The sequence below is a fragment of the Portunus trituberculatus genome, chromosome 28 (assembly GCF_017591435.1).
Source record: "Portunus trituberculatus isolate SZX2019 chromosome 28, ASM1759143v1, whole genome shotgun sequence".
NCBI classification, from domain to species: domain Eukaryota; kingdom Metazoa; phylum Arthropoda; class Malacostraca; order Decapoda; family Portunidae; genus Portunus; species Portunus trituberculatus.
In genome coordinates, this window is record NC_059282.1 from 11,801,056 (window position 1) to 11,823,555 (window position 22,500).

At 43.0% G+C, this 22,500-nt stretch overlaps 1 protein-coding gene across 4 annotated transcripts in view; it reads right to left on the reverse strand.

Moving 5' to 3' along the window:
• Window positions 1-1,771: 1,771 nt before the first annotated feature.
• The window catches only part of LOC123510254 (neuropeptide F-like), a 25,682-nt gene continuing 4,953 nt past the window's right edge, over window positions 1,772-22,500 (reverse strand). The window contains exons 2-4 of one of the 4 annotated variants that reach the window (XM_045265228.1): window positions 6,446-6,556; window positions 3,972-4,017; window positions 1,772-2,687 (exon numbers count right to left, since the gene is read on the reverse strand). In XM_045265228.1, the coding sequence (XP_045121163.1) occupies window positions 2,640-2,687; window positions 3,972-4,017; window positions 6,446-6,556 (205 nt within the window). In that variant the 3' untranslated portion in view covers window positions 1,772-2,639. Of the gene's footprint in view, window positions 2,688-3,937; window positions 4,018-6,445; window positions 6,557-22,500 lie in introns of all 4 variants that reach the window. The other 3 variants (XM_045265227.1, XM_045265229.1, XM_045265230.1) reach the window with 3 other exon arrangements.

Here is a 22,500-nt window from a genome sequence, read left to right on the forward strand (position 1 = left end):
GGGTGTGGCAGATGTCGCCCATGGAGCCGCTGCCCACGCTGCTCCCGAGTCTGCCTCGCATTGAAAATGACAAAGTCCAAACTGCTGTTGCGGAAAGTGTCTGCCACTTGACGCTGCCTGAGCCTGCTGTGTTGCTGACTAAGATCTGGTCACTGCGCATGCTGCCATATCTTATTCTGCTGGAGATCCTGCTGTGACTTCTGCTGCGTTAAGTTGTCACCGGTATCAAAGTAAAACTGGGTCGTGACTGGCGTGGCTTCGAGGAGGGGTCACACCGCCCACATCCAAGGAAAGTGCCTTCATCTCACTTTATCTTTGCAAATTACCAAATTAATAAAATATAAAACTGCGTGCTTGTTTATTTTATTCATGTGCACGAATTTCACATGAAGACACACACACACAGACACACACACACACACACACACACACACACACACACACGCACACACGTGACTTGCCTTCGTCATGACCTGAAAGGAAGAATAGCTTTCAGTCATATGCAAGACGCCACACGTACTCCCCTTCCTCTCCTGGGGTGTTTGAGGCAGCAGTGGGGGCAGGCCCGGCAGGGTGCGTGGCAGAGTGGGCAGATGTGAAGGCTGGGAGGAAGAGGAGCAGGCAGGAAGGTGAGAATAAAAAAGGGAAGGAGGGAAGGACACTGGGTGGAGAAAAGCAGAGACGATGGAAGGGAGAGAAGGAAGGTAAGACGCCAGACAGGTGAGAGTTAGAGTGGAGGAAAGGGAAGTAGAAGATTGGGTGAAGGTAAGCAGAGAGGATGCAAGTGAAGAAGAGAGGAAAGACATAACGCACGGCAAAGGAAAGTAAGAAGAGGAAGGGGTAGAAGAGAGAAACAGGATACTGGATAAATGGGGAAGTGGGGAGATGTGCATGGTGAATAAGAATGAGGAAGAAGCAGGGAGAGGAGAGAAATACTTGAAGAAAACAGACTAAAAATGATTTACGTAAATAACAATGCTGCAGGAATATACTACATATTTGTTATAAGCAAACATTATACAATAAATTAGAGAGAGAGAGAGAGAGAGAGAGAGAGAGAGAGAGAGAGAGAGAGAGAGAGAGAGAGAGAGAGAGAGAGAGAGAGAGAGAGAGAGAGAGAGAGAGAGAGAGAGAGAGAGAGAGAGAGAGAGAGAGAGAGAGAGAAGACTGTAGGAGAGAATGGGGAGAAAGAGACAGCTTTTTAAATACTGGGAGAGGAAGAGGAGCATGGATGAGAGAGAGAGAGAGAGAGAGAATTTTACTGGAACGGTTTGGTGAATGAGCGACTTTAATACTTACTTTGGGGAGTTACCACGACGCTTAGTATACTTTATTTTATCTTTCTCCTTCCCTCCTTTCTTTCTTTCTTTCTTTTCTTTCTTCCTTTCGTTCTATGTGATGCAGAATAGAAGTTTTCTGGTTTAGGAGACCCGTGGGAAAAATGTTATGGGGTGTGTGTGTGTGTGTGTGTGTGTGTGTGTGATTCATTACCTCTGAGCTGTTGTTGACATTATTATTTTTGTTGTTGTTATTATTATTATTACTATTATTATTATTATTATTATTATTATTATTATTATTATTATTATTATTATTATTATCATTATTATCCTATTATTCGTCTTGTTTTCACTATTGTCGCTAGTGTTATTCTTAAAGCTGCTCATATTGTTCTGGTTATTATTGTTGTTTATATTACTACTATCAATACTGCTGGTGGTTATGGTGCACTGTAAACACACAATCAGGAGGAAAGAAGATAAAAATCCACTGCTGTAGTACATTTAATACACCAAGTGCATTATTGTTTATTCTCCTGGATGTCACAAATTACACTGTAGGCGCGGGAGGAAGAGATGGTTGGAGCAGGAGAGGAAGAGGAGGAGGAAGCCGAAGAAGTACATGGCTGGCGGGCTGCTGGAACGGGAAGGAAGCAAGTTCAATTCTGTATGGCGCACCTAGTGAACATTTGGGGCTGAATCTCTCTCTCATGACCTTTTCTCTACTACATGTGGGTGACGAAGGACCTCTGAACACCGGGCGCGTCACACAGCCCTTCCCTTTGTCTTAGCTTTAGTGGGGTGCGTGTGACCAGGAGCTAGGTGTTGGTGGGGACGTGTTATAGAGAGTGTGAAGGCATGTGGGGTCCGTTAGAGGGCGTGTGAGATGTCCTGGAGGCGCCGTGGACAAGGTGTTGCTCCATGAAGCCACGTGTTGGAGGTTGAGGAAGTGGTCTTGTTGATTTGAGGTGATAGGACAGTAGCACCAGCGTCAAGTGAGTGAATACGAGAGAGAGAGAGAGAGAGAGAGAGAGAGAGAGAGTAGATAGATGAACGGACGCCACAAACAAGACTCCTCACACAATTGATAATAATGATAATAATAATAGTAAGACAAGGATGGAACACCTGTACACGTCACCAGCATAGGTAAACATACGTAGCTATACACCAAGTCTGCCACCAACACGATGCGAAGAGATACCAGCGGTACACGAACACTAGACAGAGAGACGATTGAGTGCGGAACCTAAACTCAATGGGGAGGAGAGAAAAAGAAGCGGCGGTGGTGGTGGTGATGGTGGTGGTAGTGGTAGTGAGCGATGCCATGTGAAGGCTAAGCTCATATAGACGATGTGCTCACCGCCTCCTTGCCAGTGTCTCCAGCAGCCTCTCACTTGCCTCCATCTACCGGGGAAAAAAATGACTCGTTATAAATTAATCCCCACCTGTCGCCTTCCCAACACCTCGAGTGGGATGCCGCGCAACCAACACAAGTTTAAATGTCGAGGTGGAAAGTTTGGGAGTGATAGAGGGAAGGTGATACAGGACTGTCGGGGACGAATGGCGGTGAGGGAAATAAAAAAGTAAAAAGGAGTGAAAGTTGGTACATGGCCGTGAGAGTTAAATGAAGAGGAAAGCTGTAAAGTGGAGGGTCCGTGGCTTATACGTTCCATGGGCGCCTATCCACCATCCATCCATCCATCTGCTCTCATCACGTGCATATGAGTGGAGTCAGCGTGGCCTTGAAATGGTGGTGAATAGGTAGCCATGAACAGACAGGTGTGGTGGGCAGGTGTGCGGCAAGCTGCGGTAGTGTGAATGTTAGAAGTGTCAATCTCAGGTGTTGCATTACCGTTTTGTGGTTAATTAATGTTTCGGTTGACAGGTAGATTCAGAGAGAGAGAGAGAGAGAGAGAGATGGCGTGTTACGGGACGTGGAAAAGGCAGACAAAAAAAATCGCTTAGATTGATAAAGAAAATTTAAAAAAATATATAAATCTAATGAAAGTGACCAATAAGAAGACACCTATAATCACTTTTTCCTCCTCCTCCTCCTCCTCCTCCTCCTCCTCCTCCTCCTCCTCCATCTAGCCATGTTCATTAAATACTTGGGCAAGCTGATTTGGAATAGAATATACTATACTTAAAATACCGAAGAAAAATAATGACAAATAAATAAATAACTTGTTCCTATAAACATGCCTGCTGGTGTGGCTGCCTCCGCTGGGCAACTTGTTGATTTACTTAGTACTGGTTTGTTACTCTACTCACCAGTTTAACGTTAGATTTAGTGGAGCTGTGGGTGTTGTTTATCCTACTCTCTCTCTCTCTCTCTCTCTCTCTCTCTCTCTCTCTCTCTCTCTCTCAGACGGGGAATTATCGTTATTATTACCAGTTGAAAGTTTTTATTATAATTTTCATTACTTCCAATGATTTACTGACACCATCTTCATTTTCTTATTGCGTGAGGCAAATGGGTTTACCTGAGACCCCAAAATCCACCTTGCTTACCCTCTGCTACTCCTGAGACACCTTCTACAGCTGTTCTCGTCACCTGAGACACATTCTATCACCTCTTACGCTTCCCAACGCTAAGTATTGTAAAGCCCTAACTGCAGCGTGCAATCTTGCTTGAGTCACACTTAGTCAGTCACCTTAAAGTATTACCTGTTGGTCGCGCACACTCACCAGGGCGTCACCAGGAGGCAGCACCATCTCGCTACGCTTCCCGAATCTTGAAAAGAAAGAAAGAGAAGGTTTTAGTACAAAATTAGCACGAGTGTTAGTTGATGTGCATGAGTGTTGTTTGGATATTGGTTGTTTGGATATCGGTGTTGATTTTTTTATTGTGTGTGTATATATATATATATATATATATATATATATATATATATATATATATATATATATATATATATATATATATATATATATATATATATATATATATATATATATATATATATATATATATATATATATATATATATATATATATATATATATTGGTATCGGGCAACAGCATAAGAAAAGGAATGCAAAGTGAGTGAGTGAGGGAGGGATGGAGGGAGTGTTCCTCCACCCCTCCTCCCTCGGGAAGGGAACACACCAGGGACGGGGTGTGGACAAGCAGAGCCGTTGGGGAGGAGCACAGACTTCAATCAGACCAGGGGGAAGTGTTTGTGTTTCATTATTAGTGGATCTCCCTCGCCACAGCCCCAGCCGCCTGGAGGTCCTCGGCAGCCAGGCCCAGGAGGGGTGTGGTGCCATACCGTATCTTCTGCTGCTCACCGAGTCTTTCTTAGCAGAGGGATATCCTGGTGCAGTGTAGCTTTACTGGCATTTTCTTGGCTGTTTGCCTTAATACTTATTCGTTATTACTGTAATCGCTAAAATGCCACACTACTCTACCCGGACTGGCTGCTATCGACTGAATCCAAGTCAGTTTATGCTCTGATGCTCCAGGATTTAGAAGGACACTTGGTCTTTCTTGACTCGAGTTATAAATGTCCTCAGGCGGGCCGCAAGTTACCGGTGATGGAGTATGGCAGGTTGAATTAGGAGTAACTTGTGAGTTGCTAAATACATCACGACGCGCGGGAACCAGGTGTAGACGCTCCTTACCTGGACTCACTCGCCCCTTTCGTCCTCACTAAGAGTTACTAAAGCTACTGTAAAAACATATATGCGAACAAATGTTTTTTCGTATAAATGGCAACCAGTTTTAATTTAGATACTACGCGTGAATAAAGCAATATTCACAAGCAGCGCGTCCCCTCATCGCGCTAAGTGTTGTTCTTCGTTTGGGCAAATTCCTTCGTTTTCTCGTTAATCTAAATATTTATGAGCTGAAAACATTTAAGTAAATAGTTCTGTAATGCCTGTTTATTTTCACTGGATCGTAATCTCTCTCTCTCTCTCTCTCTCTCTCTCTCTCTCTCTCTCTCTCTCTCTCTCTCTCTCTCTCTCTCTCTCTCTCTCTCTCTCTCTCTCTCTCTCTCTCTCTCTCTCTCTCTCCACAACATCTCAGAGACAGAAAGCTTTAACCACGATTTACTTACTAACTTCGCTGCCATTTCTCACCCTTCACTCAGACAAAGGCCATCCATGCACCCCTCCCATCTCTCTCTCCTCACCTCCCCTTACCCTTTCACCTATTATACCTTCCTCCCTTTCATCCTACACCCCACACTACACCCATTCCCCACTGACAAATTGTGGAACGTAACCCCACACTTCTTCTTTCCCCAACACCTGCAACTCTGAAACCCAAGTAACATTTATTTTATTTTACTCTTTTTTTTTCTACATTTGCAAATTCTGGCACTTTTTTTTTCCTAGGAGTCGCTTTTCCTTTTCTTTTAAGTATTTTTTTCGCTATATATATTCTTCTCCCATCGTTCTTTAAATTCTTGGGGATTATGAACGCTGTGTTTTAAATAAGCGAGTGCCTTGAATCGTGTTGCATTTAGACTTTAAGATAAGAAGCGGAGTGTTGCGATACAGAGCGTGCTTAACGTGCTTGTGGAGGTCAGCGGGGGTGTATGTCAAGTTCCCAGCACCAATAGAGACGTGGAGGAGGTCGTGGTGTGTCCTGATAGCGGCGGTCAAGAGAGGGGTCGTGCATAGGAGACAGAATAACAAGGGGTGAGACAGGGACAGGCGGGGTGGTTACCTTATCTAAACTCGGTGCTTCTTTTATCAGTCAGTTAACACATGCACTCATACACTCACACGTACACACTACCATGCAGAAAGGATGCAGTGCCGTCTTACTTTCTTAGTGCTGGTGAAGTTAATGTGCTAAGCTGTCTTCTTATTTTACACTCTTTAAATCATGCAGGGAGGAAGCTAATGATGCACAGACAGGCGGGTGAGCAGGCAAGGAGGCAAAATCTTTATCTTAATTCTCAGAGAAGCCTGAAGAACGAAGCGTATTCGGTAATTAATAGTATATGTAATTAGAGCGAAATTCTTGCTATAACTATGTAAACTGTCCTTTGGGAAATAAATACGCCAGCCAACGCACTACTCTTAGCAAAACATGCAGCTTAGCGTCGACAAATAATAGAAATAGCCTTGAAAACTGGCAAAAAAGTAATCGAGGGCTTGTATTGAGAGTAGCGGCAAATGATGATGGTGGTGGTGGCGGCAAGACTCACCGCGGTCTGGTCACGTGAGAGTACTTTTTGCCAAGCTCCTGCAACTGTAGGAACTTAAGGGTGTTTTCCAACGCTTGAATCTGCGAGGCGGGTCCCGGGGCTGAGCGGGGGCTGGGAGGGAGGAAGGGACGAGACATGGTTAGCGACACAGGCAGGGAGAAGTGAATTGGAGAGAGAGAGAGAGAGAGAGAGAGAGAGAGAGAGAGAGAGAGAGAGAGAGAGAGAGAGAGAGAGAGAGAGAGAGAGAGAGAGAGAGAGAGAGAGAGAGAGAGAGAGAGAGAGAGAGAGAGAGAGAGAGAGAGAGAGAGAGAGAGAGAGAGAGAGAGAGAGAGAGAGAGAGAGAGAGAGAGAGAGAGAGAGAGAGAGAGAGAGAGAGAGAGAGAGAGAGAGAGTGTACAGGTAGACATACATCTGTGGCATGTTAGATATAGGATAGATATACATTCATACACACATAAACTCATTTGTGTGTATATATGCCAATACATACATGCGTGCATACATATATGTGTATATACGTAACCAATACATATACATGCTATTTTATGTACAATAGATTCACCTGAAAATCAATTATAATTATAATGATTATTATCAGTATTCGTGCAAACAAGTGTAATCAAGTATAATCGTTTGTAGTATTAATAGTAATAGTAGTAGTAGTAGTGGTGGTGGTGGTGATAGTAGTAGTAGTAGTAGTAGTAGTAGGAGGAGGAGGAGGAGGAGGAGGAGGAGGAGGAGGAGGAGTAGCAGCAGCAGTAGCAGCAGCAGCAGCAGCAGGAGCAGCAGCACCCGCACCCCCACCACCACTACCACCACCCGTGACATTATAGTAGCAGTAGTGGGGGTGCATTATGTTGTTTCTTTGTACTTAGTCACTGGAACTGTGAGTGTTTTGTCTGTGCAGCGGCTGGGAAGGCTGTTTTGGCCACCGGCTCTACCTAGCTCTACAGTCTCGAGGATAAGAATGTAAGACTGGTCATCGCCGGGAAGACCAGGAGAAAAGAGAGAGTGGGTGTCCGGGAGAGAGAAAGGAAGGAGAGAAAAGAACACGGGAAGCAAACACAAGTTGGCGTATAATGAAGAAAAAGGAGACGGGAGACATTGAAGCAACTTTTCTCCTACATCCTTTCTTCTCAGCATTATATCGAACGGTAAACAAAATGATGAAGAGAACCAGAACGGCTATCATAAGAACCCGTGTAAGGAAAGGCACACTTGGTCTTCGTAATGTAACCTTTGTGGCAATTGTAACATCGCTGAAACCGACTTGCGAGCAGCGAATTACTGACATTATTTACGGGGGCGTAACCTATCAGGGGTTTGTAAGTGCACAGGATGAAGGGTGTTATGTATGTACCTTAATATCACCTGTTAATTTGGCAGATAGGTGTGTAAGAATAGATGCACACGTATATAGTAGTAATAGTAGGAGTAGGAGTAGCAGGAGGAGGAGGAGGAGGAACAAGGGAATTAGGAACTGAACTTGAAAATACGATAGAATTAAGAGCTCCTCCCACCTCTTTCTTGCTTCCCCCTTCTCCTCCTCCTCTCTCTTTTCTTTCTCTCCTGCCCTCCCTCCTCCTCCTCTCTTTCGCTGCTCTTATCGGCTTATCCTCTCTTTTTAGTCTTCATCGTGTTCCTTCCTATCTTTCTTTATCTTTTTCTGCCTACTTTCCTTTCCCTTCACCTTCCTTATAAGAGAGAGAGAGAGAGAGAGGGAGAGGGAGAGGGAGAGGGAGAAGGGCTGGTAATGTACTTAGTTACTCGTTTATAGATATAACTAAAATGTTTATGATATATTGCACCAGGTCAGTTCATACGTGATATGTGTTAGTTTGTTACGTTGAAACCCTTAGATCAAGAAGTTATAATTGACCCGTGATGTATGTACGCTCCACACTTCTACTGGTGGTGCAACTGAGAGATCCACATGTGCGAGTCCATTCAACACATCAGAGAAGATTTAACTATGTGCGGGCGTGTGTGTGTGTGTGTGTGTGCAGCGATTTTCTGTATGCGAAGCGCTTTACAACAGTTCCCGCCTTAAGTTGCATACAAGCTCTTCTTTGCTCTCCTTTTTTTCTTTTTATAACTTCTGTTCCTTCAATGGTCCGTTTTACCTCTTCATGCAAAGTTTGTTATGAGATCCTGTGTCCGCCAACGCAGCCAGCGCCATGAACAATTGTGAGCCAGGCGGTTCTTGTTCTTCTGCGTGGTGTGGTTTTCTTGGTCGTCTGCCTGCCTGTCTGGTTGGCCCACGTCGCTGTTACATTCACACTAACTGCCCTTCTGATTTCGCCAACTGCATGTCTTTCGGGACTTGTGACTATTTCTTTCAATAAGGAGGTTTCAAGACACTGCTTCAATTTTGGCACCTTAGTGGGTTTGTTTTCCTTTAAATTTCTGTTTTTTTTCTTGGCCAGTGACGTACAAGAAAAGATGTAAGTTGTGGAAATTAAATCAGGACGGAGTGACACCAAATATAGACGAAAAAGTGTAGCACAAACATTTTTTTAGTCCTTCAAAGTGTTTTCAACAATTCTTACTATTTTTAAACGCGCTACATGTGTGTGTAAAATATCTGAGATTCTTAACATTTTTCCTTATCCCAGTGCTAATACCACCTTCCCTCCCACGTCCCTTACATATTCACATTACTTTTATATTTGTCAACACTTTATCCACAAGACAAAGGCAGCTTGATAACTTTTATTTCTTTTTTTTTTTTTCTTCTTTTTTTTTAGCATGTGGGATGAGTCAAGTTTAGAGATAAGCCCTGTTTTCCTCACCGACTCTCATTATCACACATTATCGCACGCACACAACACCTCACTTTTTTTGTACCCCACCTTTGACACCTGACGCATCTACCACACAGCGTCCACTACCCACTCCTCCTCGCCCGTCCCTCCCTGCAGTCCATGGTGCAGCTTCCACCCCTTCATCTTGTACCGCAACGCCCACTCGCTCTTCTTTTCTTTTTCCCCGCTCCGTGCAATTAACCTGCGTGTTGGTGTGTTGAGCGCTGCGTGTATTGAGGCAGGGCACTATCTGGTGTTGGTGATAAGGCAGAGTGCTGGTGGTTTTATTTATTTAATATTTTTTGATAGTGACAGTGGTGTATTATCTCCTCCTCCTCCTTCTCCTCCTCCTCTTCCTCCTCTTCTTCCTCTTCCTCTTCCTCTTTTTATTCCTCCTCCTCCTCCTCCTCCTCCTCCTCCTCCTCCTCTTCCTCCTCCTCTTGCTTCTAACACTAATTCTACTTTGACTATTACTATTACTATTACTATTATTCTAGTACCTCATTTTGTCACACGCAATGTTCCGTTGGAGAGTATTAAAAAACACTAACTTATAAAGGATAAAAAATAATAAGAACACAACATGCAAGTAAAACACTGAATAATTCACTTTAATGTCCTATCACTGTCACAATTCAAACCAAAACGCTAAAAATTATAACTCACCGAAAACGTTAGAAAAAAGATGTAAAAAGATAGAACAACGTGGCGATTAATTAAGGAGGGAGTCCTGTTCGCAATTACACCCATTAATTGAAAAGAAAAAGAGGGTAACAACACCAATAATTCAAACCAAACGCTATAACTTCCTGGCTCACTCAACACGTCAAATGAAAAGCGAAGAAATATCTATGAAAGGTAAAGAACAACAACAACATAGTGATTCATTAAGGAGGGAGTCATGTTCGCAATTACACCCATTAATTGAAAAGAAAAAGAGGGTAACAACACCAATAATTCAAACCAAACACTAAAACTTCCCGGCTCACTCAACACGTCAAATGAAAAGCGAACAAATATATAAGAAAGGTAAATAACATAACGATTCATTATAGGAGGGAAGGTTGTGGGAAAATTACAGCCCTTAATGAGTAGGAAAAGGGTGAGGGAAGGAAGGAGTGACAGTGACGGTATAGAGTGTCGCGATGGGGAGTAATAGCGCAAGATAATAGCGGTCACTAGCGGAGTACAGTTACCGCCTCGCCCGCCACCTGTCATTCCCTTCAGACATTACTACACCAGCGCCCTACTCCTGCCTGTCTTCCTCTCCACCTGACCTTTTAGACGTTGTGTATTAGTCTCATTGTGTGCTGTGTGGGGAGAAGGTGTCCGTGTGTCTGCCTGTCTGCCTGTCTGTCTGTCTCGATTTGTGTGTCTGTTTGCGTTTTTTTTTTTTTTCTTCCAATCTATCTGTTTATATGTCTCGGTTTGCTTGTGTTTATATTACGTTTTCTCTGTTTTTTTTTTTTATCATATCGTTGTTTTCCGTTTCTCTTTTCTTCTCTTTTCTCCTATTTCTTTGCTCTCTCTTTCATATTGTTGCTTTTCCTTCTCTTTCCCTTCTTTTCTTTTGTCTTCCCTTCTCTTCTCTTCTCTTGTCACACCTTTGTCTAATTATTACCTCTCTGTATTTCTGTTTATGTTCTTATTCTTTCTTTTCTCATATCGTTCTCTTATTTCCCCTTTTTGGTATATTCTCTTCCATCTTCTCTTCTTCCCTTTCCTCTTATCTGCTCTGTCCTTTCTCTTCCCCTTCCTCTCCTTTCCTCTAGTTTAATTTTTCTCTGTGACTTTTTTTTCGTATCTATATATTCCTCAGTGGCAGTCACACATCGTCTCCTTCCCTCCCGATCTTCCGACCTTTTCTTTTCCTCTCTTTGGTCCTCCCCCGCCTCTCATTCCCAATTTTTCTCACCTCTCACTTCTTTATTTCAGCATCTGACTTCTTTCCTCCTCACCCTCCTCCTCTTCCTCCTCCTCCTCCTCCTCCTCCTCCTCCTCCATTTATGCGTTTCAATCCTCCTTTTTTTTCTCTCTAGTGACGTTTTTTTTTTTCTTGTTTGTATTTCTCTCACTTCTCCTCCGTCTTCTTAATTCCTTCCATTTATTCCATCTCCTCCATCGGTCACTTTGTCTCTCCCTCTTTCTCTTGTGTAGCAGTTCATGAATGTGATTAAGTAGACAAACATTCCCAAGCCCACATGTCTCTCTCTCTCTCTCTCTCTCTCTCTCTCTCTGAATGGAGATAAAAGATTAAAAGTAATTTCACTTAACGTCTTAACATCAAAGAGTGAATGAATATATCTTTTTGTTTTTATTCTCTTATTTCTTCTTGTCTCTTTTATTAATCTCAGACATGGAATTGCATTGAGGCAAAAATGGATGTAACTTTCTGTCTGTGTTATCTATATGTATGAGCTTTTTTATATCTGACATTCCTCATATTTTTTCCCTCTTCTTTTTCTTTTTTTAAGGAAATGCTCTTCATTATTAATATTCACGAGAATCTAAATTGCCTAGGAATGTTTTAATGGAAATGCATATTCTTACATTTAGGTTTTTTTTTCTAATTTCTCCTTTCCCTCTTTCTTTTCGTAAACAAACAGTGTATCTCTTTTCTTTCTATACACTGCCACTTTTTTTTTTAACAAATTGCCAAAGTACTTGATTACTTTGACTTACAATTATACTCAGGAAAACATTCTTTCTTTAACTGTTCTGTTTTTTTCATCGTGCATCATCTCCTACTCTCCCTCTCTCTCTCTCTCTCTCTCTCTCTCTCTCTCTCTCTCTCTCTCTCTCTCTCTCTCTCTCTCTCTCTCTCTGCGACAAGTCAGAATGTTCCAAGAAGTTGCTAAATATTTGGTCAAAAAGTCCGAGTGATGGGTTGTGTTTCCCTCTCATCGGATAAAGTGTTAGGAGCGAGAGAGAGAGAGAGAGAGAGAGAGAGAGAGAGAGAGACATACAAAAAAAAAATTGTAAGTAAACACCTTAACTTTTTTTACTCATGTGACAAAGAAACAAAAGGAAAGAAAAAAGTAAAGATCAGAAAACTAAACTAATCTCTTGGTTAAGTCTGCTTAAAAGACACAAAGGGAGAGAGAGAGAGAGAGAGAGAGAGAGAGAGAGAGAGAGAGAGAGAGAGAAAGTGACAATCATGTTCCTGGTGATCGGAGAGGAGTGGTGAGAAAGACGCCTCGCCCACACTCATGAGTAAGTGGTGACGTGTTTCTCAGATACACAAGAACAAGAGAACAGATGACCAAGTAGAGTGGTGGGTATACTCCTCTGGGTTCACGAATGTCACTGCCTCCTCCTCCTCCTCCTCCTCCTCCTCCTCCTCCTCCTTTACCCCTCTTTCATCAGTTACCACCCTATTCGTTCTCTCCCTCCGTCAACGTAACGATCTTAAATCTGAGTCCTAACGAGAAGGCATTTGAGTAAGGGAGGAACAAGGGGAGATGTAGTTAGGACCCCTCATCCCTCCAACCCCCCGCCCTCTCTCTCTCTCTCTCTCTCTCTCTCTCTCTCTCTCTCTCTCTCTCTCTCTCTCTCTCTCTCTCGTACGCTTGTTAGTTCTACAGTGTGAATATTAAATGTGGTGGTGGTGGTGGTGGGGGTGGTGGTGGTGGTGATATATCCTCTCTCTCTCTCTCTCTCTCTCTCTCTCTCTCTCTCTCTCTCTCTCTCTCTCTCTCTCTCTCTCTCTCCACACCAATACACATATATATTTTGTTTCCACCCTTTTCCTTCCACTTGTCACTGTGTTCATATGACATCCATTCCATTTCCTGCTGTTCCTGTCCTTTTTTTTTTTTTTCCACACGAGGATATCGCTTGCGTGTCGCTGTGACCCATCGGAGCGAGTGAGTCCCTTTACTGAAGCTCTGAAGCCCCGAAACCTCGAGTCAGGTGATGCAGTCTTCCTCGCTCATTTGCTAGGATCTCCTTGAAAGAGCGACATGACTTTATGAATGAGAGGTGCTTTAATTACTTACTTTTTAGCGAGGGGTAGTCAATGGAGCATTGTCAAGGAAGGCAGACGGTGAACGGTTCAGATTATGCTTCGAACCACCAAAGATTCGCTCAGGATTTGTTCAAGGACCCTTTTGCGATAGGTTAATCCTCCTGGCGGCCGTAACTGTAACCATGCCCTAAAAATTGCATCAATAATCGAGTGAGGGCAGGACAAGTGCTTGCCGTCAGCTGGAAAGTTTCGTATAATATTCGTATAAACGTGGAGTCGAAAAAGTGAACCGTATGGAAGAAGAAATAAGAAATACTCATGGGCAGGTGGAGGTGGTGGTGGTGGTGGTGGTGGTAAGGGTTCAGCACGAGACATCTCCTTATTGGATGTCCTGTTTTGCATCTGACCTTCAGGTTCTTTACTCTCCCACTTGTCCCTTCATCCTCGGCTTCCTCTCTAATGCGCGTGGCTGAATTTTGTAAGCGATGTGAGTTATTATCAATGATGTTTATAATGATGATAATGATGACAATTAATCTGAAGTCCCGAATTCCGAAACGCTCTTCTCCTTCTACTCGAAAGCTACAGAAGTCATTAGCCGAGTTGTCGAGTGTTTTTCCTGTTAAGAATGAAGAAACTTTGTTAATCTGTTACTAGAACCATAAAATACACTTAAAAATCCGTGTAACTTAAACTACTAAGAACCATTAGAAAATGTCGCAAAGTCTTTAAGATGTGGATGGAAACATGGCCTTTATCATCAGCCCATTCCTCGAAGAGACTTATCGTGTAGAAAATCAAACTATTCCTTTAATTATTAGTGGAGGTGATTGTTCCCTGCAGACTGTGAGTAGCGGGGAAGAGGTGAACTTGGTAGTGTGACTCGGCATACCCTTCACATCACAGTCAAAAGTAAAATGAAGATGAGAAATGAACTATCTTTGGCAGTCTTCAGTAGAGAAATCCTGGCATCTCCTGCAAACTGAGTGAGAGAGAAGTATTGTACATTACTTAATAGCGTAGGTTGGGTTTCCTCACTCGGGGCAACGGTTTCCTAGCGGGTGGGCTTTGAGATAGGAGGTACACCAAAAAGTATCCCCTTTAGCCCATAAATTCCCGTGAAAAGCCCACATGGTATAAATAAAAAGAAAAAGAAAATAGAACAAATAATAACGTAAGGGATACATTTCACTTAGCATCATCATTACGGAAGATGATAAATTAAGTATCTTTGGCAGTTCTCACTAGAAAAAAATCCTGATCTCTTGCAAACTGAATGAAAGAAGAGTTTAGTATAATGGATAACATAAAATAAGACACATTTCACATAACATCTTAATTACAGTGAAGATGAGAAATTATAAGTATTTTTGCCAGTCCTCAGTAGTAGAAAAAAAATCCTGATCTCTTGTAAACTGAATGAAAGAAGAGTTTTGTATAATGGATAACGTAAAATAAGACACATTTCACATAGCGTCTTAATTACAGTGAAGATGAGAAATTAACAATCCTTTACACTCCTTACTAGAAAATTTCCTATCATCTTACACATCTGTCCCTCTCTTTGAATTATTCTCACACACAGCTTACAGGAAATGACTTTCATGGAGCGCCTCAGCTGAATGGCTCATCAATATAAGGGTTCATTACTTGGGTGGGGGAACGGAGAGAGAGAGAGAGAGAGAGAGAGAGAGAGAGAGAGAGAGAGAGAGAGAGAGAGAGAGAGAGAGAGAGAGAATAGTAGTAGTAGTAGTAGTAGTAGAAATAATAGTAGTAGTAGTACATAACAACACAAGAAAAGAGGGAAGCTGCAAGAGGCCGCCAGACCTATACGAGGCAGTCCCTGTGTGCTTAAGCTACCTAATTCCATCTATCTTCCCCATCCATGAACTTATCTAACCTTCTTTTAAAGCTCCCTATTGACTCAGCCCTGACTACATGACCACTGAGACCGTTCCACTCATCAAAGTAGTAGTAGTAATTGTTGTTGTTCGACTAGTATATCACTTTTATCACTTTTATCCTTATTATCACTGACTAGAGAGGCTGAAGGGCATCGCTGTCTTTGGTGAAGGCTTCTTGACTTTAAGGGAGCAACACTTTCTTGTGTCAGCATCGCGGAAAGTTGCTAATATGACCTGCGATTAGGAGGGAGATGGGCGTGCGTGGGAGAGCCGTTGTGTGTGAGAGAGAGAGAGAGAGAGAGAGAGAGAGAGAGAGAGAGAGAGAGAGAGAGAGAGAGAGAGAGAGAGAGAGAGAGAGAGAGAGAGAGAGAGAGAGAGAGAGAGAGAGAGAGAGAGAGAGAGAGAGAGAGAGAGAGAGAGAGAGAGAGAGGAGGGGGGGAGGGGGTTCGTATGATTGTTAGAAATAAAGAAAGAGAGATAAAGGGAAGGAAGGAAGGAAGGGAGAAAGAAAAAAAGAGAGGCTCATGAATTATATGAAAGGATCGTTGTAAAAATGTAACATAATGAATTTTTTTTGCTTTACATTATCTGAAAACGTTCATCCGTTTCATGTTTCTGGCTTTATATTTTCATTTCTACCCATTGTTGTTGTTGTTTTTCTTATTTCTTGCATCTAATTCTCACTAGTTTTTTTTTTTTTTTTTTTTGTTGTTGTTTCTTACATATAATTCTCACCAAAGTTGTTGTTGTTTTTTTTAGTCATCCTTATTTTTGCTCTTCTGACAATTTATTTCCATCCTTCATATGATTTTTTCCTCATTTATTTGTGTGTATGAAGAAGGAAATTTCTCACTGATTCAATTATTATTCTTTTAATTTTGTCTTCGTCTTTGTATTTTCCTCCCTTACCGTTATCTTATTCATCTTTTCCTCTTTGTTTTCACCTTTTGACTCCCCTTCACAATACATTCTCCTCTCCCACACCCTTGCTGGTTGCTCTCTCATTCCCCTTTTACTCTTCTCTCACTCTCCCTCATTCTATTAGGGTCAGGCAACGCACAGATACATTTAATTATATTCATGAGGTGAGAAAGACGGTGGAGTATTGAAGTATTTACACACCATCTCACTCATTCACTTTAAAATCCTGAGAGATAAGCGTGAGGGAGCGGACTGTACATTAATTCTCTCATTGTCCTCACGTTTATCCTTGTTTTCTTCGCCTCTGAGTCTGCAGCTTTCCACCCTCCGCGGTTTTAAGATTATTTTTTCCAAGGACGCGGGACTCCCTATGACATCCCGGCTTACTTAGTCTACGTTTTCTTTGGTGTCATTTATCATACAACCCCAAAGGAAGGATTAGCAGCTGCGTTGGTGACTGACGCTCTCTGTACCTCCCTGCCTGCCTAGACTCCAGCTGGGGGACAGAGGACTGCAAGTGTTAGCCATTGCACCTTGACCCCTTGACTGCTGATGGGAGTTTGACACCTGTTGGTTTATTTGAGTAGCACTACATGATTGTACAGAGAGAGAGAGAGAGAGAGAGAGAGAGAGAGAGAGAGAGAGAGAGAGAGAGAGAGAGAGAGAGAGAGAGAGAGAGAGAGAGAGAGAGAGAGAGAATACTGAATTTACACTTTTTATTTGTTTTGCTATCTGTACCATCTCAAAATTATTTTCTAAACTAATTTTTTTTCCTCTTACTGGCCTGTAAGTAGAGCCACGAGGCAAATCTTGCTGTAAATGTTCTTGTTTGTGGGGCTTCGACGGTTAGTGGCTTAATATTTCATGTGGAGGTTTGTGCGGTGTCTGCCCGTGAAAAAATAGACAAATTTTAGGAGTGACACCCTTGCTGAGGCTACTGCCGTTCCATTGAAGACATAAATGATAAGAAGCATGCAAATTTTCTTTAGTCTCTCAGTGATGGCTTGAAAAATGGCCCAATTCCAATAAAACTTGAGCTCAGGTCCCGGAGACTTCCACCGAGCGCTGACCATGAGGCAGACTGGTTGCACTTGAGAAGCCACAGCATTCGAAGTTAAGATTTATGGTTTACTTCTAGCATTTGCATAACATTACTCACGTCTTACCTTTTCCATGCATAAAGGAATTAAATTTTAGTTCATTCTCTTCTTAATGTAAACACTTCCTTCACTTCTATAATGAAGTGACGAGCAACATTTTTCTTCATTGTGCTGGGAACTTGGTGAGTGAATAAGTCAGTGAAGAGGAGGAAGGTAGAGGAAGGAGGGGAATGGTCTTGTCAATTCATTCATCTCATTACAAATAATCAATAATAAAGAAAGGAAAAATTGTTGACATAAGACAATACATAATTATATCAGGCTTAGTTGACGGATGTGTATTGTTGATCCCTCTGACTTAGGGCTGAAGCATTTTTTTTCTGCATTATTGGTTACTTGAGGTGGACAGGAGTGGTGGTGCTGGAGGAATGCATGGCTGTGTGGTGGAAATGTTGGGATTGCGGTGGTCGTATAAGGAAATGATGTGGTGGTTATGAGTGGGTTGTGACTGTATGCTGATACTGTAATGGTGATAAAGATGATAATGATAATGTGTACTTAAAGACATTTACCTTTGTTGGCCTCCTCCATGTTCTACTACGAGCCATCTCCTCTCCTCTCCTCTCCTTTCCTCTCCTCTCCTCTCCTCTCCTCTCCTCTCCTCTCCTCTCCCTTCCCACAGTCCGGTAGATCTATCTTGCAATAAATCACCAGAAATCCAAATAGTTCGAGGCCTTTCGCATTTCAGCACGCCACTTTGCGAATTACTCACCTGCCTTACTCCACATTCATCCACCTGTTCCTCCCTCAGCACCTTCCTTCATCCTTACCAATCCACCCACGTCTTATCTCCTTACAAACATACAATAACACTTGCCCTGTCATCTCAAGCTGCACACCTGTTGTATTTTTTCTCCCTCGCTCTTCCTAGCTGCGTGTATGCGATGTCTGATCTAGTCGTTTGCATGGTTATTGAGGATACTTCTGTTTCTGCCTCAGTCATGTATGTGAAAGTGTGATACGGAAACGAGTGTGTGAGTGTTAGGTTAAGTTGGGGTTTGAATAGTTTAACCCCTTCAATACCATGACGCGTTTCCATATTCACTGTGCTTATTACTTGGTGATTTTATACAGCTTCAGAAACTTGTTGGGGGATAAGAATAGTGAAGACTGTGGCCATTAATCTTCTGACCTCCATAGACCCTTCCTAATGCCAATAAAATGGTCTAATCGTACACAAATCTCAAGGTAAAAATGTGTCCCAGTACTGAAGGGGTTAAGTTGCAGCAGGTTAAGTTAGTGTAGAGTGGGTGGTAGGGAAACATGAGCTGATGCAGAGAGAAACGTCAAAGAATATTTTCCACTGCATCAGCTCGTGTTTCCCTACCACCCACTCTGCACATTTGTCTAGATATACACAGACAGGTTAGGCATAGGTTGAAGTATGTTAAGTTGCATTAGGTTAGGTTCTAAGTCTGGTTAGATTACTGTAACTCAAAATGTGTTAAGTTAAGAGACAATACATCATTATATCAGGCTTAGTTGACATCTGTATTGTTTAGTTTCAGTTAAATTAAGTTAGATGACTTTGTCCAAAAAAGTTAAATTTTGATCAAAGTTTCCTTGAGTTTTCTTTAATTCAATGTTAAGTTAAATAGTTAGATAATGTTATGTTAGTTTGCGTAGATTAGTTTAGGTGACGTTGTCCAAAAAGTGAAATTGTGATAAGAGTTTCCTTGAGTTGTCTTTAATTCAATGTTATGTTAAATAATTAGATAATGTTAGGCTAGGTTGGATAGTTTAGATTAGGTGACGGGCATTCAAGAGGGAGATTACTTAGTGTTGAGCTGACCTGGTGACGCTAAGGTTCCGCTGTTAGTGAGTTTGGTTATGGTAACTTGGGCTGTGGTAGATTAAGTTAGATTAGCTTAGTTTACGTTAAGTCAGGTTAGGCTAGAATAGGTTAGGTTAGGTTACACTAGGTTAGGTCAAATGCCTTATCCAGGAAAGTAAGTGTGAGGTTAGGTCAGGTTAGGTTAGGTTACACTAGGTTAGGTCAAATGCCTTATCCAGGAGAGTAAGTGTGAGGTGTGTTGGTTTAAGTGTGACGCAAGGATGAGCTGAGGCGTTCAGGTATGCTTATAAAGAACGCCCTGCTTGGTGAAGGAGACGAGAACAATCGGTGGAAATCAAGAATGTCAAATGAAAATGCAAAGTCGCGCGAAGGGTGACTAGGAATGATGCGTGGAGGAGAGAGGGCGAGGGTGCCGAGGGTGACGAAGCCATCACTCATAACACGAGACGCGTCAAGAAAGGGAGAGTGCTTGCTCAAATCACTGCTCTCTCTCTCTCTCTCTCTCTCTCTCTCTCTCTCTCTCTCTCTCTCTCTCTCTCTCTCGTCTCGCCCCTTCGCCACTTTACACCTGCGTCAGTCCTGTACCTCCTGCTCCCTGTCTCACCTGGTTAAGCAAATAAGTAGAGCAGCCATTGCCTCTCGCGGTCCATCTATGAGTGTTTGGTCGTGCTGCGTTGCCTCTATCTTGCCCCTTGACAATTCTAAAACCACGCAAGAAATTGACGAAAGGATAAAGTAAAATATATGACTGATGTTTTCTGTACCTGTGTGTCTTCTTCATTCCTCTTATCTACGTTAGTAACTTCTGTAGCTTCATCTTTCTATTTACGTCGTGATGTTGACAGTCACAAATGTCTTACTGAAGGAGGCTGTCCCCTTGTGTGTGGGTGTGTGAGTGAGTGCAAGTGTGTGTGTGTGTGTGTGTGTGTGTGTGTGTGTGTGTGTGTGTGTGTGTGTGTGTGTGTGTGTGTGTGTGTGTGTGTGTGTGTGTGTGTGTGTGTGTGTGTGTGTGTGTCTGAGGAGGGGGATTTGTACGTGTGTGTGTGTGTGTGTGTGTGGGTGTGGGTGTGTATATGTGCGGGTGTACGTGTGTGTATTTGCGCCAGTTTCCCAGTATCTCTTTTGTCAGTGTATAGCCCTAAGCCACAGGTGAGAGAACAGGTGTGGCGGCAAATAGGGTGAACCGTAGAAGACCAGGTGTGTTTAAGCAGGTGTGCGAGGCAACTCTTACACAAACTAAGAGGATATTTACTCTCCGCACACCTCTATAGCTCAAAGACACCCCATCTGGTATTGTTACTTTTCATCTTCCACCACTACTACCACCACCACCACCTGCCTCTCTCCCCCTCCTCTCTCTCCTGCTCCTCCTTCTCGTGGATTACTATCAAAGTTGAAAAAATTGGTGGGTAGTGTTTCTGTCCTTCCTTTCACACACACTCTGATAGTGGACATGTTTCTCTGCCTTACAGTTTTATGTACACTTGATCTTTTTCTTTTTTCCCTCACTGGCCAAGGGGAAAAGTTTATGTGTTTGTATGTGAGGGTTTCTTTTTAGTTATTTACGACTTTTATGGACCTGCCTCCGATATTTTTGACACAGACATTGAAATTCGCCCCTTCGCTATACACCCTCCTCCTCCTCCTCCTCCTCCTCCTCCTCCTCCTGCACGCCTCCTCCATACGTAAAATACAGTGTGTGGATGCAGGTGTGGTTCGTGAATAGTGGAAATATGATAAAAGGAAAAATAAAAAGAAAGAAGGGAGAAGGTAAATGGAGGAAATTCAGACTTGATCATGAGAACAGCTTAAAGGGAAGATAATAAAAAAGAGAGGGAGAGGGAGAAATATGAAAGACAAAGGAACAATTGTGAAAAAGAAATGAAAAACTGGGAGGGAGTGATAAATGAAGAAAGTTAGACAAGAGAGAGAGAGAGAGAGAGAGAGAGAGAGAGAGAGAGAGAGAGAGAGAGAGAGAGAGAGAGAGAGAGAGAGAGAGAGAGAGAGAGAGAGAGAGAGAGAGAGAGAGAGAGAGAGAGAGAGAGAGAGAGAGAGAGAGAGAGAGAGAGATTTGATGGTCAGAAGGAAAGACTAAAACAATAAAAGACATCTAAAAAAACTACCACCACTACTACTACTACTACTACTACTACTACTACTATTAAGGACTCTTCTCCAGGAACAAATAGTCAGGTTATCCCCACCATTTCCTATCACTAAACATTCATCGTACATTTTCTGCACCCATAGTCTCTCGCCTCACCATCCTTCCCCCTCATTGCTCCTCCCTGTATCACATTCCTATATATCCCCCTCTTCCCATTTCTTTCCCCTCACTCCATCACTCCTGTCACTCCTCATCCTTTTCTCCTAAGCCCTCTCGTGTATTTGCTTTCTTTTTTCTCGTCTTTTTTTTTTCTCTTATTTTTCTGCCTTCGTGAAAGTACAGCTTTTTTTTTTTTTTTTCGTTTTGAGTGTTTCTAGGTTCTTAGGTCACACTAACTTGTTCCTCTCTCTCTTTCTCTCTCTCTCTCTCTCTCTCTCTCTCTCTCTCTCTCTCTCTCTCTCTCTCTCTCTCTCTCTCTCTCTCTCTCTCTCTCTCTCTCTCTCTCTCTCTCTCTCTCTCTCTCTCTCTCTCTCTCTCTCTCTCTCTCTCTCTCTCTCTCTCTCTCTCTCTCTCTCTCTCTCTCTCTCTCTCTCTCTCTCTCTCTCTCTCTCTCTCTCTCTCTCTCTCTCTCTCTCTCTCTCTCTCTCTCTCTCTCTCTCTCTCTCTCTCTCTCTCTCTCTCTCTCTCTCTCTCTCTCTCTCTCTCTCTCTCTCTCTCTCTCTCTCTCTCTCTCTCTCTCTCTCTCTCTCTCTCTCTCTCTCTCTCTCTCTCTCTCTCTCTCTCACACACACACATGTGCGTACGTATCTCCTCCTCCTCCTTCTCCTCCTCCTCCTCCTCCTTCTCCTCCTCCTCCTCCTCCTCCTCCTCCTCCTCCTCCTCCTCCTCTTCTTCTTCCTCCTCCTTCTCCTCTCCTTCTCCATCCCCTCCACCACCTCTTCTTCACCCACTCCTCCTCTTCTTCACCTCACTGACTCCAGGGAAAGAAGAAAAATAAGCGGGTCTCATCAAGGCGGGAAAAACAATTTCTTGGTCGTGTCATCAGTGGGAGTCGTGTGAAAGACCTAGGCCGTCCTCACCGCCCTCACCTGCCCCCATCCTCACCCCGGCGGGAAGGATCACAGGTGCGGCGGCGCCAAGGGATATTAGCTGCACGACCGGACCTACCATTGTAAAACCACTAGGGATGTGCTGTGTGTGTGTGTGTGTGTGTGTGTGTGTGTGTGTGTGTGTGTGTGTGTGTGTGTGTGTGTGTGTGTGTGTCCGTGGGTGTATAATTTAGAGAGTGCATAATAAGAAAATGCAAAAAATGTGTGTGTGTGTGTGCGTGTGTGTGTGTGTTCACTGTTTGATCTGCTGCAGTCTCTGACGAGACAGCCAGACGTTACCCTACGGAG